Consider the following 20,888-nt stretch of genomic DNA (forward strand, 5'->3'; position numbering starts at 1 on the left):
CCATATCCCAGGCCATTCTTCTCCCACTGCTTGTTATAATCCACCCCACACCTCCCGAGCTGGGCTGTCTGACGTTTAGTCATCCTACAGAGCCGAGCCTCAGTGGCACCTCCTCAGAGAAGCATTTCTTCCTTCTCTTGCTTCTCTGACTAGGCCAGCCTCATTTTTTTTTCAGGCTCAGTTTTTATATAATTTTACAATATAGTGTATCTCTCCAAATTATAACTTAATTAGTTATGTAATTTTTATTATTCATTCCCTCACCAGATATTAAGCTCCACTGCCTGTTACTGAATGTCCCATATCCAGTAGGTATTCAGGATAATGCATTAATTCATTGAACAAACATTTTCTTTCAAGAGTCCTTTCCAATTTTATAAGACGTAGGTCTCCTGATGCACCTCTAATCACTATCCTAACAGTTCATGGGAGATCCATCCATTTTTAAAAATACAATCCCACACTCTCTTTGACTCCCCAGGAGTTTTCTGGAAAGGGCAATCCATGTGGCATTCACAACACAGCCATCTGCTGACCAGTGAGGCAGACAATTAGGTCATTGCCCTTTGTGATCATTAGAAGGGGCTCTTTGCCAAGCTTCTTCACCAGATGTATGAGAGCCTGGTGCGGACCAGAAGCACTAACGTGGTGATGGGCTCACTCTGGCAGGAACCGGGCTAGTCTCATTAGCTGCTGTGCAGCTGAATGCCAGTATCTAGTTCAAGATGCAGCTCAAAATGGTGCTACTTGCTCTTTGAGCCTCCTTCCCAGGAGTTTTGGCCAGCTTCTGAGATGAAGAAGCAAAACAGCAGAGGTGGCGAGGTGAGCTTCATTGACAGCCAACTGTATTTTATTAAAAGGAAGACTGGCCATCAGCCCCATGTACTCTCCTCATGCCCAAAGAAGCCGTTAAAGAGTGGCACCCGGCCTCACCCTCTGTGGCTGAATGAGCCTACTAGTGTAAGAAATAGATCTGTTGGCATTGTAGGATGAAAGGCCATTTTGTATCAGGGTTACAAGAAACTGCTGCAAGGAGTATGACTGGGGCAGCCTCTGGCTGCTCTGCTTTGGAATCCGCTGCAGTGGGCATCCCCCAGCCAATGACTGGTTCATTTCGAACCAGCATGCTCCCTCAAATTCAAGCCTGAATTCTCCCTCAACAGAATTTTGTCTCCCCTTAGCACTGCATGGTACTGTATTCGCCTTGAGATGTAGGTTGTGGTGGAATTTGAAGCAGGAGATAATTTCCTGGAATGACTGGTCTAGGGGGTGCAGTTCCTACTGGATTCAAAACAGGTGCCATCACTGCTCGTTCTATATCAGAAGGGAAAGAGGAGGAGGAGTGCTCCTTCGCAAATCCTCTTCCTGGATATCTGAAGAAAGAGGGCCCCTGGAGGGATCACCTTGGACTTCCTTCACTGATGGCCAGTACCGATTTAACTCACAAATCTAGAGTCAACCAAATTTCTAGAACCCTGCACTTTCCCTGGTATTATTTATGGAAATGACAGGCAGCCACACTGTTCATTCTGCTGATTCCTAAATTGCACATGAAATATGTGCTCATCTTACTAACATTCAAATTTCCCGTGATATATATAGCATTCATAGGATATTCTCAACAGAAACCTCATCAAATCTCTACCTCTTCTATTAAAATTATATGAGAATTACTTTGTTTGCAGTTTAAGGACTCAAACTTATATGAGCCAAGCCCCCCGAAGGGTGAATTTATTAATTTAAACAACAAAGAAGTCCAGTAGATAGATCTGGCTTTGCACATTACTTCTTCTTCATGGAGCATAAAAGCTTCCAATAGCCCTGGCTTACCTGGTCATCACAGGTGCTGATCTAAGAAGGAAGTGCTTATTACAAAAGGCCAGGTATATATTAGACCTTGGATTGGCCAATATGAGCTATAAGCCAGTTTCTGAATCAATCACTATGGTTAGGTGGTAGAGGTGTTCTACATGGAAAATATTTGCAATTTATGTAACAGACCAATGACCTAAATTTTTTACAGTGGGCATACATTAAAATTCCTATAAATAAGAAAAAGAAAAATAACCAAAGAAGAATACAGACAAAAGCCGAAGAGGAAAATGAATAACAATAAAAACAATGAAAAATTCTCATTACCAACAGTATTCAGTGAAATAGTGTAAATTAAAACAATGAAATACCATTTTTATTCTATTCAAATATAAAAATTCAAAGGCAGATGTTGATCAGAGTGTGGGGAGGTGGGGTCTCTTGTACATTGCCGGAGAGTAAATCACCATCATATATCCATATGTGAGATGACAATGCTGTCAACAGAAATAATGGGTAACATGGTATATGTTAGCATGGTAAAGTCTCCAAGACAGACTGTTCAGAGGGAAAAGGCAATTCACACAGTAGAATGCTTTGGAAGCTGTGAAGGTGCAACTCAGGAAACCTTGCTGCAAGGAGTGTGACTGGCTGACAGCTAAGAGCAGCCAACTCCATGGACTCATGAAGCCACAGAATGAGGGTACATCGACACAAGGCAAAACACCTTAAAGCAGTGTGGTAAGTACAATGATAGAGATGTGCACAATATAGACACAGAGACAGAGATCTACAGATCTACAGACATAGACAGGTAAGTGCATGCCCAGAGAAGCCAAACCCAATGCAACTTTGGGAAGATCTGAGACTTTGGGTCTGGGATGGCTCCCAGGAGGGAAGATGATCAAGCTGAGATGTTAACTGGGGGCAGAGAAGAGGAAAGCACTCCAAGCAGACAGAACAGCATGAGCAACTCATGGAGGTAACTTATGACAGCTTGCTAAATATTAGAACAGAGGCTTAGATTGTAACAGATGAGGCTAGCGAGATGGGCTGAGTCCAGCAAGGCCTCTTTTCATCAGAGAGAGCCTGAATAGGTTTTTATGTGGCAAGAAGCCATGGAAGGTTCTGGAGCGGGAGAGTCCATCTGAGAAGAGATTAGAGGATAATAAGACACAGGTGAGAACAGACAGGACAATGTCTGTCATTCAGAGGAGGTGAACATCTGGAGAGGAGTTCAGGATATGTTGTACTAGTCAGAATCAATGGAGGGGAAGAAATCCAGGAATATGGAGTCTGTGCCATCTGTAGGAACTGGTAACGGGCAGGAAGTAGGAGGTGGCGTGAGAGATGGGGAGGAGCCCAAATGATACACCCCAGGTTCTGGTGTGAGGCAGAGAGGTGGTGAACTGAATCAGATCAGGAAACCTCTACCTCAGGGAATACAGTGACAGTTGCAAAGGCATCTAGTATTGTCCTTCTGCCACTGTCTTAAAAGGGATTCTAAAGGGATTTTCTTTCCCTTGTTCCTCCAGCACTACACTTGCATTACTGGCCTAAGTGGATACTCACCAGCTGGCCGTGTCCATCACTACAGCCAAGTCTGAGAATTCCTGATTATACTTAGAGCCTGTGGAGCTGCTGACACAAACAGTCATTAGCAGACGACCCTTTTGTAACCAACTATGCTTTAAAATGTAAACTGTGGGGGCATTTTCCTTGCATTGTCCAGAAGGAACTTTCTCCTGCGTGAGCCTGGATTAATCATGAGAGAGCTCGTCAACATTCCACTCGTACATATTCTTACTTTGGTTGCCTTCAGCGGGACTGAGAAACTTCCAAAAGGTTTGTTTCAGAAATCTTGTCTTCGTGTTGCCTTGTCACAGGTCTAGAGTGTATGTGTGTATATGTGTGTGTGCTCCGATCACGACTAATTACTGTGATGGTGGGCTTGGGTGTTGCTTGGTGAAGTAGGGGTGCGATGGATGGAGAGGGAGAAAACTGTATAAATAAGTGGTTGATTTATGGTCACATTTCTACAGGCATCCCTCCCCCACTTAAGTTCGGCAATAAAAGCTTAGCCACATAGTGCATGCGGAGGGCTCGCTTGTAGGGAAACATCAGCAGGTAGACTGCAGGTTATCAAGGTCCGTTTTGTTTACGCGTGTGTCAAACTTCAGGGTGGTCTAAATGGAGGATGAAAACATTTTCCCATTAGGTTTGCCGGGAATATAATCAACCCTACTCCCAGATGTCCAGAGTGTTTGCTTCTGAACAAAAATCCTTTCCATTTTCAGTTTCGGTTTTGCAAAATTCTTAGTAAATATTTTAGTTCCTTAAAAATTGGAATTAGAGAAAGACCCACACCATTTGCCTATATAATAAAGGCCTGAAGACAATGAGTTCTCAATAACTTTGAGGTTGGAGACATGGTTTGGCTTGGCTAGAACTGTGAAAGTTTTTTTTCAGAGCCTTTGGAATGTACCGGAAATAACACCACCTCAGGGAAAGGAAAGCAACTTAAGAAACTGACAGACACCTGTTGCAGTAGCAAGAATGTCCACAGTGATATGGTTTCTGGCCAGTGTATTATGAAACTGAGACTAGCGTATTTCAAATCAGGAAGAAAGACAGGAAAATACGTGATTTGCAAAGTGACTGGGGGCTTCTTTGAAATTTTTCTTTAAAGACACAATTAAGATTGAATGATATCAGGTAAAGAGTTTTCAGATTAAATGTATTCGAGTAAAAAGAGTTTTGTGTTTTCTGATACTCTTGAATTAATTATTTTCCCTCGATGTTACTTTCCCAAAGAATTGAAGACGTTTGTATTGTATAGATAAGTGAAGGTATAGTATCTGTATGTAGATGGGAAACGTAGCTTTACATTTTTCGGTTCACTAGAATTTCAGGAGCCACAAGGACAAGATTGCTAATGAGATACAACTTTCCTCACAAACAATCTGATTTCATAGATTTATGTTGTTTTGTTTTCCTTTTCTATCTTACATGAGCATAAGGGTATCTTTAGATGTATTTAAACATTGAATCGCCAACTAATACTTCAGGGTATCTCTAGATAAGGAAGAATCTGGATCTTTTCAAACAGCTAATAATAGAAAGACTTAACATTGGCTTCAGATTATTTTAATACTTCCTGATCATACAACGGATGTCCGGTAAGGTAGCACCTGAATGTTCACACTTACAGACTGTGCTAAGTCTTATTTGCGCTATTATAAACCACAAAGTTACATAAAAATGACATGGTTAAATGCTAAAATTTACTAAAGTTCAGTATCATAAGGAGCAAAATAATTGATTTTGATGGTTTATGTAAGGATTGGGTACATTAAAAAAAAGCCTACCTCTCTATATAAGCAACCCCTAATCTAGATTCCAGAAAGAAATGATTTATAGTTTCCAGACTTTATAGGTAAAGCCCTTAATTCAAATGCACACTATCTCTATTTTGAAAAATTCAAAATATGGTGACATAAAGATAACAAAGCCAAACATCCTGGCTTTTAAATAAAGTGGTCAGATTGTTAATTCAACTTTGTTTATAATTTACTTGTTTATAAATTATTTACTTATTTATGGTAAAATTTAAACTAGGATGAACTTAACACCAACCCTAGCCAAAAATACCGGGCCTAGTAGAACAAGTATCTATTAACTACACACACGTGCTCTGAGAATAAACTATCATAAAAACACAGTCCTTAAAATTTTAAATGTCAGCGTTCATGAAATATACTGGCACAAAACCCACAAAAATATGCTATTATTTTAATACTACAAAGAGTAATAAGGATGTTCCACACAAACTATCTCAGTTACTTTTCCATTCTTGACAGAGAATAAAAAGAGGTTTTTTTTTTAGATGAATACCTTTGTCCTAAGTCCTTTATCATGAATGAATCACAATAATGTGTTAAAAAATAGACTGACAGATTTTTAAATAGTGCGAGAGTATTTAGTGGATTTTTTCAAACTGTCCATATACCATTTCCTCAATAAAATTAATAACAGACTTTGTAGAATTAATAGTTTATTGTTTTAATTTTAGTTGAGATTCCCAATGTTCAAAGACAAGGGGGAAAATTCACTTGCTCTGAATCATTCCGACTAGTGATACTTTCAATGATGAGCTCAATATGGTAACCCACAAGAGAAATATACAAACCTCTGTGTATGAAAGTAACCCATGTTTCATTGCATACTCGCCTTAACCACATACTTCAATAATATTTAGTGCTTTATTTGGGAATATTAAGTATATGGGGGGATTTAAAGTCTGTAGGAGTATAGGAGTTCATGTAAGCAGCACTAAGTTTGTTTAATATGCACAAAGAACTCCTGTCCAAACTCCACTTTTTAAATTACCCCATTTACTCCAATACCTAGAAGTTTCTGAGTCTAAGTGGTTTATCTTCAGATATATTTGAGTAACCTCCTCTCTTAAATCATATGTATACAAAGATAGGATTCACAGATTCAACATATGACTAAGTCAGAGCAGGCACAGCTGTCATTGAAATCCAGGACACCAAGTCCTGCATGAATATTGATGTGCATTGAAAGAGCAACTCATTACGTGTCTGGGGAAACACAGTTGCTTTAAATATTATTGGCCTTAACAGAAAGAAGGAGCAGAAATATCAAGATTTCTGCCCCATTTCCAGAATAGTAGGAAACGTCTCAATAAAATAGGACTTAAGGTCATGGGAGAAAGGGATAAGTAAGGGGAGAAAATGGGGCCTGAAGAATGTGGCCCCATTCAGGAAAGTGAGTGAAGGAGCAGACCAGAGAATGCGGAAGAACTCCATGGGGCATGCTGAGGACCCAACTGGGCTTGGGGACTAAGCCTTTGTCGTGGCCTTGACCTACACCACTGTCTCCCTTCATCTAACTATACTGTATGCACATAGGAGCCCCAAGGACAGCTGGTTGGATTAGTTCAAGGTTGGTGCTCCCCAGGGTCAGTGCAGCTAAAGGACTAGAGTAAGGGAGCTGAGATTATATGGCAACATACCGTGCAGTCTAGGCTGAATAACAAAGGCAGTGAAGTGAGGACATTTAAGGTTTGGAAGAGAACATTAAGATCAAGTTCCTTTTCCTAGTCTTCAATGTCTTTCCATGTGTCTTTAGGGAGAGCACATAGTCTCTGTGAGCCTCTGTTCTCTCGTAAAATGAAGATGTGCATAGTAGTGTTCAACCTATAGTGTCATATACTATGCTAAGGATTGTCAAGAATTGGCAACATATTCATTCTTGGGTAACATGCACATTTTAGATGGATCTCTATGAGACCACATCTTAACCCAAATGAATTCCCCCAGGACAGGCAATTTCAGACATTCTAACAAGCTGAGCCAGAACTCCTACCAGCCTGTGCCCAATACCATTCCTGAAGGACCAAAAGTGTGTTCCGTGACAAAGAATGAATGATACCACATTAGTAAGTGACTGAGATTATCAATGAAGTTTATAAACTCCAAAGGCACATCATAAAAAATAACTTCCATTTTATTATAACACCAGTAGAATAAATGTGTCAGTTTCTAAGATAAGCCAAATGATGAGCAATACTGAATATCCTCTTTCTTTGGGGATTCTGAAAATTTTCCAGCTCAAAGTGTTTTCTCATACTGAAAAAACAATACTCTATTCATGATGTCAGGAAAAAAACAAACATGAGTATATCCCAAATGTGAGCTCTAATTTTACTAAAAACAGAAAGGAGCAAGCACACCTGGCTTCTTGGTTTACTCGGTCATTTAGTCGTGTTAATCAGCAACTATTCAATCAGAAGCTGGTATGTCAATGGTCATGTGATGGAGCCCATAAAAGGGTAATGTCACGTCCTTCTCATCAAGCAGCAAGGATTCAAGTTAAGCTACTCTTTGGGTACAGGAAAGTGTTGTGCTCATTTTCATGTATTTGTTATTCATGTGGTCCTTGGATTGAGCGAGGAAATAGTGCTCTAGTTTCAACAGACTCCTGCTGAGATGAAAGTTGGATAAGAGAACGAAAGTAAACAGGAGACAGTCTGCTGAGTCAACAAATATCACTAAATACAATGATGTGATTTTGTCCGTAACGATTTGAAAGTGGATTTGTTTGGATAATTTTGAAAGATGGGCAAAGTGAACTTAACCAACTCTATCCTGCCTATGCAAGTTGATATTAATGTAAATCTTATTTTTCTCTCTGCGAGTGGGTAGTATTAGGCTGATGACGTGAAATAGCTTAGAGTTAAAAGACAGGAACTTTAAACCAGGCTTCACCTTGAAGGTCAGCTCTATCACTTCCTACTTTCATCATGTTTAGACAAGTTACTTAGCCATCCTTAGCCTCCATTCCTCATCTGCAAATGAGAATAATAATAGTATCTGCCGTTATGTTTGTTGTGATAAATGAGATAATGAATGAAAAGTCTAGTTCATCACCCATGGCAGGTTTTTAATTCTGGATGCTAAAATTATTAAAAAACAGAGTTAAACATGACCCAAGACTGCCAGGCCACTGTACACAATGGGAAGGTGTTACTCCAATAAAAGTTCTTCCTAACACCTCACGTATATCTCCATGAATGTCAAGACACTGTAACATTTACTCTCTTGATCTTAACTGATCTCCACAGTTTGTAAAAATATTAATAGTACGTCTATTACTTCTGTCACTTCGGAAGTATCAAGGGAGAAGAAACTAATGAATCAAGTTTATTTTCTTACAACACATGGCCATGAAGAATCATTTTGAAAATACAAAATATAGAAAATCTTGAAATAGAAAAAAAATCACCCCAACTTCCAAGACTGTTAATGCGATGGTATATTTTGTTCCATATTTTTGTATGTATCATAAAAAACTGTTTATACAATTCTGCTACCTGCCATTTCTACTTAACATAAAAGCATGAGCATATTCTATATCATCTATACTCTTGAAAATACCATTTGTAGTGACTGTAAATAATAACCTGTTTAGACAAGTGTCACTGATATATGTTTAATAGCAGTCTCTCTGAGACAAAAAAAAAAAAAAGACCCTCATTTGTTGCATTTGTTGATTTCTGTAGTGTAAATACTCTGACCACAGTTGATTTCAAGCAAACGACGAATACTGAATTGGGAAGAGATGTGCCGTAGCATACCTTTATGTACTATTTCTACTGTACAGATACATTGAATGTAAATTACTTCAAGAGCATAGATACTAGTACATTGTAGTAAAATAATTAGGAAGCGATCCATTTTGAGTATTATTACTTTGTTTTTGACATGATTTATTTAATTATAATTTTTTAATTTTAATCTGTTAACCTGAGTTAACACACAATGTTAACATTAGTTTGAGGTGTACAACAGAGTGACCTCAACTCCTCTAAACGCTATGCTCTGCCTGCCACAAGCGTAGCAAGTGACCCTCTGTCGCCTAAATTTATATAATTTGGTTTTTAACAATGGCTGTATTTAACAACTGTCTCACAAAATTCTGGAAAAATTAGTGCTTGGCTCTGTCTAGCAAGCCAGTACCACAGCTAGAAGGCAGAACTGGGTGCCGAAATTTTCTTCAACTTCAACATGATTAGTACAATTTAGTACAATTAATCTGTTTTATACAGTGAAAGTGAAAGGCATCTATATGCCTTTCCATCTTGAGATTCCTTCCTTGGGATAAGAGTCCCAGATGTAATTATTCATGGTAAATTTGCAAGTCATCCAGAGACCAGGAGAACCACTGCACTGTTCAGGTTTATCTTTCTAAATTACCAAATCAAATAACACAGTGTTCCCTACGTGCAAAGGACAATTTTAAATGCTTCTCGTATACTCATTTAATGACTCCTCCTGACAAGGCTTTGTGGTGGTTTTATTATGCTCTCCAGCTACAGCCGAAGACGCTGAGGCACTCGCTGACTGACGGGGTGGACAGGGAGTGATGGAGCAGGGATCTGAACTCGAGCCCTGGGCCAGCCCCTCTCACTGTCTTGCTGCTCAGTGGTCTTTCTTTTTATTTTTTTTTTAAGATTTTATTTATTTATTTGACAGAGAGAGATACAGCAAGAGAGTGAACACAAGCAGAGGGAGTGGGAGAGGGAGAAGCAGGCTTCCTGCTGAGCAGGGAGCCCGATGCAGTGCTCCATCCCAGGACCCTGAGCTGAAGGCAGATGCTTAACGACTGAGCCATCCAGGCGCCCCGTATAGTCTTTCCTTTCAGAGAATGAATTCAGTGGAGGGATGGGGCAACTGGGGGTGAGCATTAAGGAGGGCACGTGATCGGATGAGCACTGGGTGTTATACGCAACTGATGAATCATTGAACACTACATCAAAAGCTAATAATGTAAGTTGGCTAATTGAATTTAAATTTAAAAAATTTTAAAATAAACAATGAAAGCATTCATTATGATTGATTCACCTTGGGTGAATTCTTCATCATTTGCATCCCACAAACTTAATAATATTTACTGTTTTTATTTCTTAGTATCTGTATCTTAGTATCTATACAGTTGATAGCTTACTTCGTCCTGCCCCTGTATAAAAGATGCCATTTCACCTAAAAATTCTTCTTATTTCAGCTATTCTCTTTCCACCTTTAAAAAAAAATACCTTTTATAATAAAGGTCTCAGAAATAGTTAATTTAAACATCACATCAGTCAATGTGCTAACCCTGGGGATAGGAAAAGGTCTAAGACAGGGTCCCTGGCCCCAAAGCTCAAGGTTTTGATAACTGAGTATGGGACAAAGACATAAACAGATCGTTTTAATCACATCTGTGTGACAAGTGTTATTAGAGTGACATTTGCAGGATGACCTAAGGTTAAGGGAAAGGGCATTTGGCTCGGTCTAGCAAGTCTGGGAAATTGGGAGAAGATGCTGCTTACACTGGATCTTTTTTTTTTTTTTTTAAGATTTTATTTATTTGACAGAGAGATCACAAGGGGGGGGGGGGGGGGGGGGGGGGGGGGGGAAGCAGGCTCCCTGCTGAGCAGAGAGCCTCATGTGGGGCTTGATCCCAGAACCCTGGGATCATGACCTGAGCCCAGGGCAGAGGCTTAATCCACTGAGCCACCCAGGTGCCCCCTTACACTGGATCTTAAGAACAACATTAAGGAAGATGATGGGAGCCTAGTGGGACACTCACAAGCATCGTGTTCCCTCATTCTCGGCCCATGAGTTTATCTCTAAATTTACTTTAAAAAGAAGGTTCATTGAGATAGTGTATGTACGTTTTACGGCCAATGTGCCAGTTTGTTTCATGAGGCTGTCACCCTCTACCCTGCAGCTAAAATATTGTTCACACCACTTACTTGGCTGTCGTGTGTACCTTGCATTTTAACTAAAATGACCATATAATTTACTGCCCAAAGTCGGGCACTTTGTGAGTGCAGGGGGTACTATTAATAATTGTGCCAGGAGAGCAGGCATAACTGACTATTATAACTATTTTATGGGTCTATCCATCCTCATTATCTAGATTGTGGCAAAGATAGGTTTTACACATCTTTTTGCTTCTAGTGAACCTGGTGTTTGCTACATGGAAAACAGTAAATAAATCTCTGATAAATAATAATAATGATATCAAAGTAGTAATGATGATAATTATCTTAAACACGATTATGCAACGGGGTAGATTTCCACACTCACCCAAATACAGGTGTGGGCACTTCGCCACACCATTTAGCCCTTGAGATGCCCAGGCCCCCACCCTATTTGCTTTGGCCGATCCACAGGTTTCCTTAAGCAGTAGAGAGGGGGTACATCTCACTCCCAACCTGCTCTCATCGTTTTTAATTTCTTCGTCTTCCTAACTCTTGTAATCCAGGTGACTCTCATTTCACAGGGGAATAGGAGGAGAGAAAGGACCATAGGACCATATCACAGCCTCTCCCCCTATTGTCCTTCTGTGGAACACACACATACACACACAAACACAGGCACACACAGAGGCACATACATACACAAACAAAACAACAACAAAACACAAAAACAGAAACATAAACAATAGCTTTGGGATCTCACATACCACACGCCTTAGCCATTTAAAGTACACAATTCACAGAGTCGTGCATTTATCATCAAAATCAAGCTCAAAACATTTTCACACACTGTCCTTTAGCCACCGATCATCACCCCTTAATCCCTCCATCCTCTCCCCCGGTCCTAGGCAGTCGCTAATGTATCTTCTGACTACAGAATGGCCCATCTGGACATTTCATGTAAACGGAATTATACAATATGTCTGGCTTCTTTCACTTAGCTTGTTGTTCCCAAGATTCACCCATGTTGTGGTGTTTATTAGTACTTCATTCCTTTTTATTGTCAAATAATCCATTGTATGGATATACCCATTTTGTTGACCCGTTAATCTGCTGGTAGACACTTGGTTTGCTGCCCCCTTTTGGCTACTGTGAATAACACTGCTATGAGCACAGTTGTCTAAATGTCGGAGTCCGGGCTTTCACTACTTCTGGGTATATACCCAGAAGGGGAACTGCTGGGTCATATGGTAATCCTAGGCTTAATTTTCTGAGGAGCCACCACACTGTTTTCCACAGCAGCTGCACCATTTTACACTCCCACTAGCAACGCACAAGGGTTCTAATTTTTCCTCCTCCTCGCCAAAATTTGTTGTGGATGTGAAGTGGTTTTGGTTTGCATTTCTTTAACAGCTAATGATATCAAACATCTTTCTTTACACGTGCTTGTGTCTCCAACACAAATGAAATTTATACAAGTTCTTTGAAAAAAAGTCTATTCGGATCTTTGCCCATTTTTTATTTGGGTTTTTTGTCTTTTTATATATTGAGTCTTTTTCTAATCTACTCACAAGCAGATCTGAATTCTTTGTAAATCTGGTGAAGCTTGAGCTTCAAAGACTTTTGTTTGCAGGAGCCCCCTTCTAAAACCCTCAATGGGCTCTAGCAATGTGTTCATATGAACATATATTACTATGAAATTTGGGGAAAAAGTTGTTTTTAAATAACTGTTAAGACCTCTTTCCATTCTGATTCCCTTCAGCCACACTCCCCTTCAAGTTGACTTATGTTGGGTGGCCACAGATATTTTTATATTATTTTCCTCAAGGTTGAATACCCAAATTATATAACTTTGGGATTCACAAAACCTGATCTGCCCCTACTTATATAAAATAAATTCTGTCCTACTCTCCTGAGAGCCTTCTCTTTTGATCCTCAAATGCCAGTATGAAATAGAAACAAAATTCTCTACATAAGATCTTCCTTTTGGCAACTTTCTGCTATGGGTAAATATAATTCTCATTTAGGTATGTGGTTGCCTCTGACTGCTCACAGAGGATTAGTAAACAGCATTCTAGAATGTTCTCATCTGTTGTCTCCTCTCCTTGTAGCTCCTGTCATCACTACTCCTCTGGAAACAGTGGATGCCTTAGTTGAAGAAGTGGCTACTTTCATGTGTGCAGTGGAATCCTATCCCCAGCCTGAAATTTCCTGGACCAGAAATAAAATTCTCATTAAGTACGTATTCTGCCCTTTTTCTGATAAAAATGCCCACTGCTGCCTTTCCGTTTAAATGTCATAAATGGAATCAAAGCTCTCGGTAGTACAAAAGCTCACATTCTAGAATTTGAAAAATACAAATGTCCTCATTATATAAATGTAAGATCTGAACATCAGTGAGGTTAAGAGACTTGCCCAAAGCAAAACAGAGATTTCACTGACATGGGGACATCTGGGCTATTTCCAGGACCCCATTAAGAAACACCATGACATCCTAGGTCTGGGGGCACAGAGCACATGTTGCAGGACATGCTAGGGAATTAATACGGACCAGACTTATCTCCTCTACTTCTACTACCCCAATAAAGTAAAGTATGCTGTCTAGGAACCTGACCTCTAGGTCACTGTAACTTTTTCTTTTGAAAGGCAGAATATATACATATATATAGATAGATAGAGATATAGATATAAAATGAGGCAGCCTCTCCAACAAATAAAATTCCCACTTGACATGAAAAGGTCATGCTATCTTTTCCTCATTTGCAATAGTTATCTGATCAGAAACACTTCCCAGGCTTCCCAGCAGGCAAAATAATTTTCCACTAGGGCCAGTGTGCTTACGCTGGTATCCATCGATGGAGGTCCATGAACCTGCATGAGGAAAAAATATGTTTTTACTTGCACTAAACCCTAATGAAAGTTAATGTTTCCTTCTGTGATGCATGTTGTAATGTGGGAAAGTACCCTGTGCCGTGGTCCCCTTCAGGTTGTCTCCCAGGCAAGCTATTCCCAAAGTACTGGAATAGGAAGGCTCAAAATAAGAGGCCTGAAATACAGTTGACCAAATCCATTTAAAAACATATAGATGGAGACAAGGGGAAAGAAATGGGATAAGTTAATGTACTTAGAAACCTTGGTTCACTCAGTGCTTCTGTGTCTAGTCTCTGCTATGCCTCAGACTTCCCCACTGCAGTGTTCTTACAAGGACCAACATGGAGGCTGAGCCCACAGGTGGAAGGTGCCTGAAGCTACTAACATACCCTTGCTGTGTTGAAGAGGCGCTACCACACCTGGCCATGACTCTAGCTTGCCAATGAGCCTGCTGAACAGCAATGGATTTTAAGGGTGTTTCTTGGGTAGAGAGCATAGGACCATAAAAGGACCACATATTTATTTTTTGAGAGAGAGAGAGAGAGAGAAAGAGCGGGAAGGGAGGGGCAGAGGAAGAGAGAGAATCTAAAGCAGTCTCCATGCCCAGTGCTCGGAGCCTGATATGGTGGTCAATCCCACAACCCCAAGATCATGACCGGAGTTGCAATCAAGAATCCAGATGCCCAACTGACTGAGCCACCTGGGTGCCCCCAGGCACCACATTTTATGTCACCGATGGTGGGTGATTTAGGGGTGACAGAGCTGTCCGTCTAGAGGTGGCATGATTATAAACGTGTCTTTCCATCCCTTTCTACTTGAAGCCATACTCTTTGTTCCATCATATTTTCTATTTATTCTGTCAATCTTGGGCAGGTTGCTATTTTTTACTGCTTATACTCAACACATCTTATCTGTTCTCCCTGTGTTTCACAAGTCACTCTCCTGCCTCCCTCTCACATGAGTCATTGTGCCAATATCTCCTAAGCTATTAGTTTTACAATTTATATGCTCCATATTTTCATGAGTTTTTATCTGTTATTCATGAATGTCTTTGTCTTCTATAGTAAAATAAATAAAATAATTTCTTTAAATAATACAGAAAAACTTCATTATAAATATGGATTGTGAATCACAGTGGTCATAAAAAAACCTGTGAAGTTATCATGGAAGTTAGAGAGCTCTGTATTCCATTACAGCTGCTGCATATATCTTGACATATTTATACCCTTCCCTACTTTGAAATTATAATAGCTGTTAGACAGTCAACATTCAGTATTCAAAGGTCGATCTTGAAAGACTACTCTCCCCACCACAGCCCTCCAAGTTGTCTGGGAAGGAAGTTTGATGCCTGCATCATTAAATAGCTTTGAAAAATATAGCCCTACGATCCTCTCATATGTTTATCTCTCAGCATTATACAGAGATGAATAAATGGACAATGAAAGAGTTTTTGTAAATTACACAGAGAAAATCAGCATCACAATATTTATTACATATTTATTTCTATATAAATAAATAAAAGCTCATGCTATCTTGGCTTGTAATAGCATCACTTAATACATTTGAATTTAATAAAATCACTTAATACATTTGAATCTTCCCTTTATTATAAGGCAAAATTGTTACAAATAAACAAGAAGTAAATGGAGCTATAGGTTTGAATAGTTAGCTGTTAATCAAAGGATCTGTGAAATAGGAAGAAACTACATTTTGAAAATCTATTTGCGTGTCCCTTGAGGAATAATGAATATCTGGACACAGAAGAAACCCGACAAGCACTACCTCAGCCAGGTGATCAAGTTTAATACCAACAGCGAGAAATGACATTGACAGCATATCCTTGTTATGGTGGGATGGGGCACTCTGCTTTTGCAGTCTTCCTCCCAAAGTCACAAACCCAGTTTTATCATGATAAAAACACAAGGCAAAGTCCAGGAGAGGGGTACCCTACAAAATACTTGACAAGTACTCCGCAAAACAGTCAAGGTCATCAAAAACAAGGAAAGTCTTAGAAACTGTTGCAGTCAAAAAGAGCCTAAGGAGATGTGACAAATAAATGTAATATAGTGTCCTGGATGAGATCATGGAACAAACAAGACATTAGGTAAAAACTGAACAAACCTGAATAAACTAAGACTTATAGTATCTGGTTAATACTGTATCAATATTGGTCCATTAATTGTAACAAATATCCCACATTAATCGAAGATGTTTACAGCAGAGGAGACTCATGCGGGAGGTATACAGAAAGTACTATCTTTTCAATTTTTCCATAAATCTAAAATTGTTGTAAAAAAAAAAGTACTTTAGGGGCGCCTGGGTGGCTCAGTGGGTTAAAACCTCTGCTTTCGGCTCAGGTCATGATCCCAGGGTCCTGGGATGGAGCCCCGCATCGGGCTCTCTGCTCAGCGGGGAGCCTGCTTTCCTTCCTCTCTCTCTGCCTGCCTCTCTGCATACTTGTGATCTCTCTCTGTCAAATAAATAAATAAAATCTTAAAAAAAAAAGTACTTTAAAAATTATAAACACTTGAGAGTTCCTCACAATCCACAAGCAATTTACTCTAATTAAACAATAATGATGCAACAGCTTATAAATCTTATACACTTTATATTTCATAGACAGCCTAGACTCTGGGTCCACCAGGTATATCTGTAAAATATTCCGATGTTCATATTTTTCCATGAACATTTACAGATAACAAAACAAAACAAAAAAATCAACAAAATTACATGAGATGGAGTGTCACGGCCTGTCACAATTATTTATTGTGAGCTAGTGAACTACCCAGTGATTATATTATCCTTAGTCACATTAGACCAAAATCTACTGTCTTTTGGTTCCTCTTCAGGATCAGAATATGACGGTAGTCACCCACTGAGATTAGAACATCAAGAATCCACTTCCTTTCCCATTTTTTGTTTTCACATTAGTCCCCTATTTCTACTGTAACAAATGACCCAAAACTTAGCGGCCTAAAATAATATAGATTCATTATCTTACAGTTCTGGGAGTCAGAAGTCTGAGATTGGCCTCTCTGGGTTAAAATCCAGGTGCTGACAGAGCTGCATTCTTCCTGGTGGCCCCAGAGAAGAATCTGATTTCTTGCCTTTCCAAGCTCTCAGAGGGCTACCTGCCTTCCTTGGCCCCTCCCTTCACTTTGAAAGCCAACAATTCTATCCCTCAGCCCTCCACCACCACTGTCACATTTCCTCTCAGTCTTTGGCTTCCCTCTACCACCTTTCAAGGACTATCATGATTACCAATCTATACAAGCCATGATACTCTATTTTAAGACCTTTGGTATCTGTAAAATCCCTTTTGCCATGTAAGGTAACATATTCACCAGTCCTGGGGATTAAGACATGAATGGCGGGGGGAGGCATTTTCCTGCCTAATGTATATATTTTGCATAGAGAATCTTTATTTGGTCATAAAACCCACTTTTATGTTGTTGCTTCCCCTCACATTTTTCTGTTTCCCTAATTCCCTTCTCAACAAACAGCATGTAATTTAATGAGATAATGTATGTAAAACATCGGTTTTCACAGTTTGAAGCTGTTTTGCTTCCTTATATATTCCAAGGAACTAGAGCTGTGCTTGGCCCTGTCAGGCACTCAACAAATATTTGTTCAATAAATGAATGCCCAGTTAGTTGTCAGTTACTTCTATAAATATTACATTCTTCCCACTGGTCACATTTACATGTGTGTGTTCATTCCCTGGCTGCTACCTTCCAGTCATTATGGGGAGAAAACTCATATATCTTGGTAGTATACTTTCCTGAGTAAAGTAAACTTTATGTTTGGTCTTATCAATAGGCGTCACCCTTTGAAAGTGTGCTGGAGGGACTCCTGGGAGCTTTGATTATTGGAGCGTAGGGAACATTAGAATGCATTGCTAGCTTTATATTAGCAACTAAGGTTATCCTATTATTCAGAACTCATTCAACTTTCCTTTTGCTATTCATCTGCTTCCTCCATTGACAAGTCATCTGTTTTGATCAGTGAATCACAGCTGAAAACCATCACACAGGAGGTCGTAACCCGCCATTGCTGTCTCTGACCCCCAGGCTCTTTGACACCCGGTACAGCATTCGCGAGAACGGGCAGCTCCTCACCATCCTGAGCGTGGAAGACAGCGATGATGGCATCTACTGCTGCACAGCCAACAACGGCGTGGGGGGCGCCGCGGAGAGCTGCGGGGCTCTGCAAGTGAAGATGAGTGAGTGGGAGCCTCTGCTCGTGAGGTTACAGCTGATGTGGTACACCCCAGAGCAGGCAGTAAACCGCCCCCACCCCCATCACCCCGCACGCCTGGAGGCTCAGCAGCCAGCCAAGTTCAAGATCAAAACGCAACCTTGAGGCAGTGAATTCTACACCTTGTATTCCTGTCCTCAACTGCAGGGAACCCCTTAGTGCTCCACTCTCCTGTTTTCTCGCCCGTCCACAGCACATTGTTTGCTCCATCCTGCCTTCCGCCATCAGGGAACCTCCCTCTAAAAATCTTCTCCCTGTATCTTTAAAACAGGTGCATTATAACCAGATGCACGTTTTATCTCTAACCTCTTCGCAGACACTTCCACCCTCTGCCTTGTTTTAAATTTGATTTTCTTGGATGACTTTTCAAACTTGAGTGGCTTTTCTGCTTCACTGGAACTGTTTCTTTTACCCCACTTTTCTGTCTGCGAGGCTAGCAAGGACCCCTAGCCCCCTTTCAAGACTTTACTGCTGTGCAAAATCTTTCCTCTCATGAAGGCGGGCACCATTCTGACCACTCTCTCCTGTACATCTACTCAAGTTATCTACTCACTTCTAGACACTCCCCTGCACACCCCCCAACATCTACCAAAGACTTCAATTCCAGACTCATTATCTATCCATCCCTACTCCTGCCACCATCCTAAGGGATTTGAACAACCCTAGAATAGCCTCTAGCCATTTCATTCTTACAACTCCTGACCTCCACAAGTCCAGTGATATTTGCCCTAACTTTTCATCAGCTAATCCCATCAATGACCTTGTCACCCCCCAGGAAATGGTCTGTATTTAAAATCATAAGCTCCAGTATGTCACACTCTGAACATGAACACTTCTATTTCTAGCTCTGTCCCATGGAGAAAACACTTTCCCAGACTCATGATGTGCCTCCACAGAGAAGGCACAAACTCCGTCTCTTTCCCAGCTAAGAACAGAGTCCAGCTCTCTCGCTCCTTACTCCCACTACACAGCCATCACCGGCATGTTCACGTTCTCCTGCCCTTGACTCCTCTGTTCTCTCTTCCACCCCCAATCGGGACTTCCTCAGTTCTCTCTCCACTTGACTTTCTCTCCTACCTGGTGTTCTAGCATCTTACCAGCACCCACAAATCTCATGACCTTCCGTGCTGGAAGCCCTAGCTGTTTGCAAATGTCCACCTTGTCATAAAATAACCTTTATTTTCTTCTCTCAGACACCACGCTGCTGATGTGAAAAATCACATCAACATATGGGTGCCATACAACTCAGCAGGGTCCAGTTCCACCCGGGGAAGTTTATTGCAAGTTTTGTTATTACCCCTGATTGTCATCACTATTTATCTTTTACATTTCTACTTTGTGGTCATTGTTTTTTGCTGAAGGAAGTCATTTGCTACTTCTTTTCAAAGTGTGAGCATGTGATCATATAAAATCTGAGAATATTTTCTGAATCTTTGCATCGCTGGAAGTCTTTGCTTTGCCTTTACTCCTGGATAATAACTTGTCTCTGTACAGACAAGAGTTTAAAAAAGCCCTTTCCTGGGGCACCTGGGTGGCTCAGTGGGTTAAGCCTCTGCCTTTGGCTTGGGTCATGATCTCAGGGTCCTGGGATCGAGCCCCGCATTGGGCTCTCTGCTCAGCAGGGAGCCTGCTTCCCTCTCTCTCTGCCTGCCTCTCTGCCTACTTGTGATCTTTCTCTCTCTGTGTCAAAAAAAAAAAAAAAAATAATTAAAAAGGCCCTTTCCTTAGCTTTTATTAAACAATTATTCGCTGTTGTATAATATTCCATGCTGCAGCTGAGAAATCTTTTTCTAATTCCTATAGGTAAGTCCAGTGTTTATCATTCTTAAAAAGTTTAGCATTTTCTCTTCAAATCTAGAATTCATAAACTTCCAAAATTCACAAGAATATGTTAGATGTGTTTTCTTTTGTTATTTCTACTTAGTTTTAGGTGGGCCTTTTGAATCTAAAACCAAAGGTTTGTTGTTGTTGTTGTTGTTTTCCAAAATGAGATATACTTTTTCCTATTTTTCTTCCCTTCATTTTATCTCATTCTTAAACTTTTATTTTTTTACTCTTAATCTTTTAATTAACAAATATTAGATCTCTTTCTTTTTCCATTTTTTTGACTCCAATATTTTCTCTTCATATTTTCTACATGGCTATCTTGATATTCTATCTTCTTGGAGATTTATTTAACTTTTCCTTCCATATCATGAACTCGGGTCTTCAATATGACCATTCTACTATTCTGCCCTTATACTGACTACTTTGATCTTTAAATCCCCTAATTTTCATTTCTAGGAATTACTTCTCTGCTCCTTTTTTTCAGAGCAAATTCTATATATTATATGATGCAATACTTGCTCAAGTCTCTGTAAGGGTATCACTAATTAGTTCATTTTTATTATTTTTTTAAAGATTTTATTTTATTTGAGAAACAGAAAGAGCATCGGCAGAGGGGAAAGACAGAGGGAAAGGGAGAAGCAGCCTCCCCGATGAGCTTGGAGCCCACTATGGGGCTCAATCCCAGGACCCTGAGATTATGACCTGAGCTGAAGGTAGATGCTTAATCAACTGAGTCACTCAGGTGCCCCAACTAATGCATTTTAAAAATATATATATTCTTGCCTTTTTTGCTTTATTTCTGTTTTCTTCATAAGTTTGGGTTTCCTTTTGGTTCTTTTTTTTCCATGTT

The 20,888-nt window shown here is 40.0% G+C and overlaps 1 protein-coding gene across 3 annotated transcripts in view; it reads left to right on the forward strand.

Annotated features, from left to right (window-relative positions):
• Window positions 1-3,578: 3,578 nt before the first annotated feature.
• Window positions 3,579-20,888, forward strand: part of LOC111146122 (muscle associated receptor tyrosine kinase) — an 89,578-nt gene continuing 72,268 nt past the window's right edge. For all 3 annotated transcript variants that reach the window (XM_022501521.1, XM_022501520.1, XM_022501522.1), the window contains exons 1-3: window positions 3,579-3,657; window positions 13,195-13,321; window positions 18,025-18,176. In XM_022501521.1, the coding sequence (XP_022357229.1) occupies window positions 3,579-3,657; window positions 13,195-13,321; window positions 18,025-18,176 (358 nt within the window). The remainder of the gene's footprint in view (window positions 3,658-13,194; window positions 13,322-18,024; window positions 18,177-20,888) is intronic.

The sequence above is a fragment of the Enhydra lutris genome, unplaced genomic scaffold (genome assembly GCF_002288905.1).
Source record: "Enhydra lutris kenyoni isolate GAN:26980312 unplaced genomic scaffold, ASM228890v2 scaffoldscaffold13, whole genome shotgun sequence".
Lineage (NCBI taxonomy): Eukaryota > Metazoa > Chordata > Mammalia > Carnivora > Mustelidae > Enhydra > Enhydra lutris.